Source organism: Haliotis rubra, unplaced genomic scaffold (assembly GCF_003918875.1).
Source record: "Haliotis rubra isolate DU_JTF1 unplaced genomic scaffold, ASM391887v1 Scf584, whole genome shotgun sequence".
NCBI lineage: Eukaryota > Metazoa > Mollusca > Gastropoda > Lepetellida > Haliotidae > Haliotis > Haliotis rubra.
In genome coordinates, this window is record NW_025767284.1 from 188,798 (window position 1) to 199,176 (window position 10,379).

General features: G+C 40.1%; 1 protein-coding gene across 1 annotated transcript; it reads right to left on the reverse strand.

Moving 5' to 3' along the window:
* Nucleotides 1-216: 216 nt before the first annotated feature.
* Nucleotides 217-2,694, reverse strand: LOC124254826. The gene is given in 6 exon segments (XM_046688672.1): nucleotides 217-602; nucleotides 963-1,037; nucleotides 1,656-1,802; nucleotides 1,993-2,123; nucleotides 2,511-2,583; nucleotides 2,586-2,694. Coding segments are annotated over 6 exon segments (921 nt in total).
* Nucleotides 2,695-10,379: the final 7,685 nt, after the last annotated feature.

The window sequence follows — 10,379 nt, forward strand, 5'->3', positions numbered from 1 at the left end:
AACATTCTGTGTTTAACATATTTGGTCAAGTAATGAATAGAAATGTACATTATCAGAAAATAACTTAAGACAGATTATCTCCCTTGCTTAACAATTACGTGTGTCTGAATATGAGTCATTTTTTAGCAAGATAACTACATCAAAACATCATTCTATGCAGTAAAGAGAAAATTTCATCCATAAAGTTGTATGTTTAATTTTTGGCACCCCTAACAATTATTCTTCACTAATACGGTTCTGTTTTCTTAGTATTTCCATTTCTAATTTCAGCTTTTCCTGTTCTAATTTAATCAATGCTACCTTTGCCCTGAAAAAATTCTGCTTCTTCTTTAATTTAACAATTTCACATTTAAATTTGGATTCCTCTGCCTGTAGGGTTAGTATTTCCTGCTGTTGCAGCTTTAGCTTCTTTTTTGGCGGAAGATTGGAATTGTTAGTGGCATTTGCTGTTGCAGTTGTAGCTGTAGATGTAGATGTAGTTGCAATAGGAGTAGCAGTAGTAGTAGTGGTCACAGTGGTTGATTTTGGAGTACCAGCGGTGATAGTTGGGATCTGCAGTATTCCGTCCTCCATGACAAGGAAATTTATTGCACTTTGAAGAACTGTAATATAAATAATTGTCAACAGTTATTATTGTAAAGAATTGCTATAGAACAGCATATCAGTTATGCCAGATTATAATCATATAAATCACAATATAAATTTAGAAATGAGACAATAAGTCAAATATATATTTTTTTATGTAAATAGTCATCTGTTTGTCAGATAATACAGTAGTTATTGGGAGATGAATAGTCCCATTTTATTATTATTGCAATGTCTGATTGGTCAGTATGTCATGGTTAAAGAGACAATTATCTTTTAGTACATTAACATGTAATGGTACGATAAAAATGTGTCCCACATTTGACAGTTTATTTTAATGGATAAAGTATAAGAATGGTATATAAGTGTGGACAAACCATGCTCATTAGTATCAGTGAAGTCCATGGACACACTTGGTTCTTCCTCCGAAACACAAGGAATTACATCAAAATCTGAAATTACATTCATGAGGAAAGTGAAACAGTATTTTTGAATGCACTTATCTGAGGTGTGCTGTGCTATTCATTGTCAGCGTTATGGGCATACCTTATGTGGAGTTTGGAGCTACATATAAATGAACATTATTATTACTACTATTAATATTATGATGAAATGGCATTTACAGTAGGAAAATGTGATGAAGCTAAATTGCTAAATAAAGCATTGCTACTGTTTTATGTTTCCAAATAACACCTTGTTAATATACAAACTGGCTTATATTTTTAGTTTTTTGTGCTGCTAAAGTATGAAAAAAACTTTGGTCAAGAAAGTGTTCTGTTCCAATAGTAACATTGCCTGGTCACATATAGTCATATTTGAGGGAAAATTGCAGTTTTTAACTGTTGAATAATGTGAAATTAGGAACAATGTTTCTTCATGTAATATGTAGATTTAGTGATGTTTTTGTGTTATTTTCATACACTCTTTATGAATATTTTATGTGAATCAATGCAATTAAGAAATACAAATTATTGCTCTATTTTGAGTTATGTGTTTATGTGTTGTTAAAACTACACAAAATGCAGCAAATACCACTTTCATAGCCCAAAGTCAGTTGAAATAAGTTATACCTTCAGTGTCTATGCCTCCTGCTAGACCACTCAGAGTTGCCCTTCCCCCCATAGTCTCCAGGATGGCAGCTTCTGGCATTGTTGGGGAAGCTGGTTTGGGCCCTCCTCCTGTTTTGGGTCGACGGATGGCATCATTCTTTTCTTTTGCTGAAAATATTTTGCAAGGTATTGATAAAGATATTAAATTTTAATCATTTCGGTTTACATTACATATATAAAAAAATATTTCTTACAGAATTAATTTGTGACATTAATGTCATTATAATCATCAAATAGGCTTGAAAATGTTTATTTAAATATCTAAGCAACTTCATAAAGAAAATGTATAATGATATACCTCTTTGCTTCAAGTTCGCATACTGTTTCTTCCCTTCCTCTACCGTCCGTTTAATTTGACTCGATTTCCTATTGTAAAAACAAACGTGAGACTGATTATACATGTATATACATGTTGGCACGGTACTGCATGGTCACACCCACTCGTCGATACAACAGTCTGGATTCGTAAAAAATATTTCATGCTTATGAATTTGGTACAACTACTTTTCACAGTAGATTTTTTACAAATCTATACTGTGGTATTATTTACCAGACAAAAAAAACACATTAGGAATAAGCACAAATCTGCAAAACTTTGAGTAACGTGACCCAATATTAACGTGGGCCAAAAGCTTGCAGTCACAATGTACGGGGCAGGTAACTCTAATTCGGCACTCTGCTGACCTAGTTTTTCACCTTCAGTTTTTGCACAGGTGTCAGATACATCCATGCACGATTAAGTTTTGTATGGTTATATTTATCATATTCTTTTCATGGGAATTTAGTTACGGGTGCATTCAACGAAAAGTAACTTACGCATTTAGCGCCGCCATTGCCTCTTCCCATGCCTCTCTTCCTTCATCGCCGCCCCTCTTCCCTCCACACCCCTAAATTTGCCGAACAACCGTTCCTCCCTCCTCCGCACCTCATCAACTAACGTAAGCCGCTCCTCCTCGGTCCAGTTCGGCCTACGTTTCGGTTCCATCCTGCTGGTAGTCATTCTCAACATTATTTGCCGTTTTCCTATCGGTAGACAACTTCGCTAGCAGACGACTTCTACCGTGTTTACATTAGAAACGGAAGTTGATTTCCGCGCCATGGCCGCTTCGACCACGTATAAAAAATAATCTCAGATCGATCTCAAATTCTGAGTTATAAACTCAGCTGAGTTTTGACTGAGTTTGTTTTGAGAAACGCAACTGAGTAAGAAACTCAGCTGAGTCAAAATCTCAAACTCAGTTTGTAATTTGAGTAAAAACTTAAGTTTGTTTCGAGAAATCGGGGCCTGGGCCCGGTCAGGACATATCAGAGATCACTGGTCATTAATGAGTAAATATTTAAAAGCATGACTTCCGGTGTGATTTTTGATTTTGCGGTTTTCAGGAATGTCGATAAATCACTGCAGACCATTAATTTTGACAATCATCTTGAATCACACAGTTCTTAATGTTTGTTTCCAGCCGGTGCTTTTGTTTGAAAATGAAAATCGTACACATGCAAATTTCACGTCATACATCAATCATCTTTCAAGAGCGACTACTGTACAACGCCGCCATATAGCTGGAATATTGCTGAGTGCGGCGTAAAACTACTCACTCACTCACTACTGTATAATCAACTATGGTCATAAGGAAGACACAAATACATCCCTTTCATCTTATTGATGCCTAAGTATGTCCCAGTGTCTATATATATATTTGTTCAGTTGATCTAGCACTATTGTCATACAGATAAATATGGATTTTTGAAGTGTATACGCTATTTCTGAATTTAGTCTTGGCCTTCAATTTATGGAAACATAAATGCAATGGAAATGGCAATCAAATGTCCTGGTATTATATAGTAATTATCAGCGGGATATATGAATTGCTTGATAAAGAAAACAGATTCAAGGTGCCCATTGAAGATTAGTCTCCTGGTATCATGTGGACCAATAACACCACGTCATATTTCACGCTCCCTCCTTCATACATAAGTCACTGGTCACGTGACGAGAATGCAGGTGACTGCATTCACTACTTCCGGTCTATGGGGCCATCTTGATCCAGAGACATCCGGCTAGTAATCAGTCCATTACTAAGCCAGGCTCCATCTGAGCGACAAAATGAGGCGGTGATAATGAAGAGATCGATGAATTTCTCGGTCACTTGGTGGAGTGTCGAAGGCATAATTGAATTCAAGAGAAAAAATCAGTTGGTATCACCAGCAAACCCTTCTTTTCTGATCTGTCTGAACACGTCGCTCAGTGGTGCCATTAGGCTACACAGGCTCATTCCTACACTTCCATCATGCTTTGCAGAGAGTTTGTTGTTTCTCGTTTCATAGCAAAGGAAGGTAAGGTGTCAAGGTGTGTCAACTTCACCTCATGAATACTCGCCTTTGTTGGATGCCGGTGCTCCCGGAGATCTTATAGCTGACTGAAGATTGTATGAGTGGACACACATGAGTGACAAACAATATGTTTCAATAGCACTCAGTGTTTGGAGAATGTAGGTTGTATCAGTGAGATGAGCAGACGAGCCCTGACTGAGCTGAATTTGATTTACTGTTGCCAACGAGGACGAAAATATCAAATGTAAGTGCTGCTGAAAGTTTACTTTTCTGTGTATCTGAGTGTTTATGAGCAAGTTTTATATTTTCTCCCAAACTGGTGTTCAACAGTGTCAATCCAGCTGTGACACGCAGCACCTTATTGATGCGTTACTGGAATCGATGTTCCGTTTTTTTCCCCAGAGGCGCTCAATGCCACAGCTCACATACCAGCGACTAAATGGCCCGCTTTACAAACAGCTTTAATGGTGAAATTGTTGACGTTGACACTACAACTATAAGACTGTTGCCGCCCGGAGAGTAAATGGCTGCCTGTCATGTTGGCATTAGGTGGAAGAATATATAGTGCCATAAGCCTTATTGCTGTGAAAACGTTGCATATCCACACTTTGTATTTACATTTAGTGGGAAATGTTTCACATGGTTTGTTTAAAAAAACTGTTTTATGTCAAACTAACAAAAATAATAATACCGCATAGATGTACACTTGGAGTTCCGACTCGGCAATTTCACTAATTATGTAACTTATTAATATATAATTGAATTTGTTAGTTGGAATGCAAATAAAATCTAATGTACGTTTCTGTTGTCTTCTGCAGTTTGAATTTTCATCCTGAAGCAATATTCAATATAGCTCCCCAGTAACCCGTGAAGATCTGGGTTAGAACTGGTCTTCAGCAATCCGTCATTGTCGTAGGAGGCGACAAACGAGATGGGGTCGTCACACTCGCTGACTTGGTTGACACATGTCATCGTGTCCCAATTGTGTAAATCGATGCTCATGCTGTTGATCACTTGATTGGTTAGTCCAGTATCGATTATTTACAGACTATCGCCGTATAGATGGAATGTTGCTGAGTGCGGCGTTAAGCCACAAACATTAATCCATCAGTACATATAACACAATAGAAACTGTTAAAGCGTGGTGTCTTGAACAGAAGGGACAAAACACGGTTGAAAAGAGGCAGGTAAAAAATGGGTACCTCTTGTATTCGTATAATAAACTATGACCTTTTGTGATGTTCAGAACATTTTAGAATGGTCAACTGCACTTTAACAGCGCCGTATTTTTGCTTAAAGATCAAAACACACGATGTGGTGGGCTTTTTATCCTTTGCAATGGCCATTATCCACCCAGCAATATGTTTTTGCAGCAAAGGCTCACAAGCTCATGTCAATGAACAATGAACACATAGAAATGAGGCTAAGGAAGGTAGGCTCGGCATTTGACGTAACTGCCATTTGCTTGATACTGTCCACGACACGCAATTTCAACCATCCATGAAGACAATCTTGTTCTCTTGTTGATCCGGGCTAAAAAAGACACAGATTTGGGATCATAACATACTGAGTTTCGAAAACTTCTGTTGTCAGCAGACGAAGTTGAAGTCAAGCACATTCGGATCGCCCTTACGACAATGCTGACGTGGAAGACATGAATTTGTGCATGCCGGCAATCAGCATGATGAGACGATGAGGAGAGGTCGCAGGGGGTTATCATCAACAGCAGTACGTACCATCCAACAGAAGTACGTACCATCCAACAGCAGTACGTACCATCCAACAGCAGTACGTACCATCCAACAGCAGTACGTACCATCCAACACCAGTAATAATAATACAAGTACAAGTCATTCGTTATATTTCCTGAAAAGATGGGTCTTCAATGAAGATTTGAATAAGTCAAGAGATTTTGCTGTTTTGATGGTTATGGGAAGTCTGTTCCACAGTGAAGGAGCAGCATAGCTGAATCATCTGTGACCATAGTTCTTGAGATGGACAGGGGGTGTTGTTAGGAGGAACTGTCGGTGTGATCTCAGCTGTCGTGGTGGTGTGTACACTGAGATGAGTTCAGAGAGGTACTGAGGCGCTAGGTCATGTAGACATTGGAACACAATGGTCAAGATCTTGAATTCGATTCTGGCTTGGATGGGCAACCAGTAAAGAGACTTTAGGACAGGGGTTATGTGAGATCTTTTAGATGTTAGGGATACAATGCGGGCTGCAACGTTTTGGATTTTCTGGAGTTTTGTCAAGTGTGCAGAGCTGAGTCCAAACAGAATGCTGTTTGAATAGTCCAGTCTAGATAGAACGAGGGACCTGACGAGAGAATGGGCTGCATCTGTTGTTAAATTATGACGAATGTTACTGATAGCTCTCAGGTGGAAGAAGCAGATTCTTGAAAGATGGTTGATCTGAGCATCAAGTGATAGGTCCTGGTCTATGAACACTCCAAGATCTTTCACGGATGGAGCTAGAGTAATTTCTGCATCAACTATTGTGATTTTCTCAGTCGTGATTTTGTTCAGACGATGTTTATTGGCGACAAGCATAGCTTCTGTCATATCATCGTTCATTTTGAGCATCATAGATGACATCCAGGATTTGATGGACTTTGTGCAGATAGCTGTCTTCTCTAGGGAATGGTGAATCTGATTCAGAGCAAAAGCGTCTACCAGCTGAGTATCGTCTGCAAACGAATGATGAGGAGTGTCATACTTGTCGGATATGTCGGTCAAGGATGTCATGTAAAGGAGGAAGAGGATGGGCCCCAGAGCAGATCCCTGCGGAACTCCACATGTGAGATCTGCTGTTGTGGATGAGGACTGCTTTATCAAGACTCTCTGAGTGCGTCCTGTCAGATATGATGAAAACCATCCCAATGCCAAACGGTATTCAAGAAGCTTGAGGAGGATGCTGTGATCAATCGTGTCGAATGCTGCACTCAAGTCTAGCAATACAAGTGATCCAACATTGCCACTGTCTACTGAGCATGTGAGGTCATTGAGCACCCTCGGGAGAACTGTTTCTGTGCTGTGTCTGTGTCGGTAGGCGGACTGGAACTGGTCGAATAGTCGATTCCGAGTCAGGTGTGATGACAGTCTGATGTTAACTGCTCTTTCAATCAACTTAGAGATGAAGTTAAGGTTGGAGACAGGTCGGAAATGTTTTAGTACATAAGTATCAAGTATGTACCATCCAACACCAGTACGTCCCATCCAACACCAGTACGTACCATCCAACACCAGTACGTACCATCCAACAGCAGTGAATATTCTTAATTACGTGGGTTTTGTTGCTGTTCATAGATGATTGCTATTACATGTAATGGAGCCTATTTAGTTGTCAACAAAGTGTGGCATATTTCAACAGGAATATCGAACGAATAAAACACACCATACAAACAACAAACGAATGAGGTGAGGTGAGGTGAGGTGAGGTGAGGTGAGGTGAGGTGAGGTGAGGTGAGGTGAGGTGAGGTGAGGTGAGGTGAGGTGAGGTGAGGTGAGGTGAGGTGAGGTGAGGTGACATATGGTTTAACGTCGTAATTGAGAATATTTCGCTCATATGACGACGTACATGCGTGTGTATGTCTATGTGCAGCTGCTTGTACTAGCCCAGACTTAAGCTGGTGTTATAGTGCTAGCTCACTGAAATACCATGCCGCAGTTAAGCATGAATACCCCACTCAGACACATTATACTGACTCCGAGCCGACCAGTCCTTGTAGTACCCATAAATGCCGAGAGCCACCCAGGGACCAACAAATAACACATTTTAACGTCTTTTTGGTATGATGCGGCCGGGGATCGAACCCGCGACCTTCCGCACTCCGGGCGGATGCTCTAACCACTACACCACGGAGGCGGTCACGAATGAATGAAAGTATTCACGAACAACCAAATATGCATAAACAATGTTTTCTGTGAACAGAGGCATACTATAACGTTGAAAACCTACAGTACACCCTCAAGTCTAGATTAAAAGAACCTACACATGGCCAACATAAAACCAGTTTATAGGAAGACACTGTTCTTCGCTAGAATGAGCATAGTTGGAGTAAATTTACAAACGTCCAGTGACGTTATCCCATCGTTCTTAATGGGATTTCTACTTTAAGGAAGTACTTGGACCCAATCAAGTTAAAAGCCGGGAACGACAAGAATATGTATAGAGCGGCGATACCTTGCGTGTGAGACCTGCATTGCGGTTTTAATTATTTCAAGAAGAACATGTCTCATTTTGAATTCTTTATAAGAGATTTTACCTTTAAACTCTATTAACTAATTCGCATCAGTTTAAAAGCCGTGACGTCATCCGAACCTGCAACATATAACATATGCGAGGTGTTTCTTACTGAAACCAATGTTCAACCCAGGAGAATGAGTAGGGGAGTAGTGGGTCACTGAGCAGCCAGGGTAGACGATTATCCAGGATAGAATTGAACTTCAGCAGCCCTAACTTGTCGCAAGAAACAACTATCGGGATCGGATGGTCAGTCACCCTGACTGGTTGACACATGTCATCACATCCTAGCTGCAAAGATCGATGCTCTCTGTGTCTTCTGGACTGTTTGCTCATGAACCTCCTGACTGTGGCATTAAACAGAAACAAAACAATACAAGACAAACGTTTTCGTACATGCTTGGGTATTCTATTTGTGTCGCGTAGAGTGAACTCAATCAGCTCCTGTTCTGCAGTTCCAGTATCAGCAATACATCAGGCATTATCTTGAAATACACATAAATGTCGTGTTCTGCTTGAAAATAATACAAGAGCGCTCAGCCAATGTACCCCGCTTACAAGCGAGTAACATTTTCTATGTACCCCGCTGGGAATGCTGAACTCATTTGGTACTTCGTAGTAGTATTTCTTTATCTCGAATAACATTGAATCACGTCATGATGTACGGAAACTACCGATGTTTTGCGAATGTAAATCGATGGCAGGGAGATAACTCTAAATTTGTTTTTTTTCTTGTCGTCTTGTCGTCTGATGCTCTATACTATGATCCGACACCCGTCCTTCAAACAGTTCCAAATTACCATTGGGGTGTTCGGTAAGATAAATACGTTGTTCACTAGTCCCTGGGACCCATGGGTTGGTCCCTATATCCCCTCGAGACCAGTGAACTACTTATAATATTTCGTATCAAGGTATTTGGTTGTCCCAGACTGGAAGTGTACAGACGTCCCCACCAACTTATGTCATAGCCAGATTCGAGTGAATCGGGCATAGAGAATTAACTAAAACATTTTGATATTTAAGCACAAGTTACCTTGAAGCCCGGGTGTCTGGGCAGTGGAAGATTACACTGCAGATCGGCAGAGGAAGCATCTAACCTCAGTCCAAAGAAATTGACAGAGCTTTCTGGTTTCTGTCTCAGCATAACCTCTTCAATAAATATCTTTTCTCTTGAAATATGCCACCTCTTCAGCATTAATGAGCTGCATTTGAAGCCGAGTAATTAACAAATTGAAATATATGAATAAGAAAAACGTGTTCAAATTGTATTGGTAGCAGTGTAAAATAAAGTCTCACCATTAGCAAAATATGTCACACAGCTTAGCATGGACTTTGTATACGGTGGTGGATGTAACCTCTAGCCAACTCCATGTCTCATCATGCACTGATTGTCGAGATCGGAAAGTCCGCATCTTCCACGTGCTCATTTCCATTGTGCTGCTCCAACGTTGCAGTCGTCGTTATGGCGATTCCAACTAAAATGACGTCGATGTAGTCTCAGATTTCTTCTAATTACAAATGTAGTTATCAAAGTAATGTGTTCTGTAATCCCAGCCCTTTGGCGGCAAGAGCTGGGACAAAAAATGTACAAAATTGCCTGCCTGATTGGTGGAAATTACGTGTCGTGGACAACTTCAAGAATGCGACAATTACGTCAAACGCTGAGTGTGTCTTCGCTAACATTGCATTAATGTTGTTCATTGTTCAGATTAAGGTTGCGAGCCTCTGCTACAATAACACATTTAGCCCCTGTCTGTAATGATGGCTGGATAAAGGCCGGTGTAATCGATGGTGTGGTGACGTCCTCTTTACTCCACCGCATCGCATGCTTTAATTTAAAAACGAAAAAAATGGCGGCGTTTCCGGTTCTGTCGAAACAAAAACACCGTTGTAAAATGTTCTGAACATCACAAAAGGTCACGGAAAACCCCGAGGATTAAAAGAAGTACACTTTTTCAGCTGTTTTCCTCTCGCTGCTCTCATTATAAGCTGTCACTTTTTCTGCCCTGTTGTATTTACAGAATTTATGATATCAAATCAATACTCATTATTGTTTCATGGTGAAACTACAAATTTCAGATGACCTCAGGAATATACAAATATAAGATG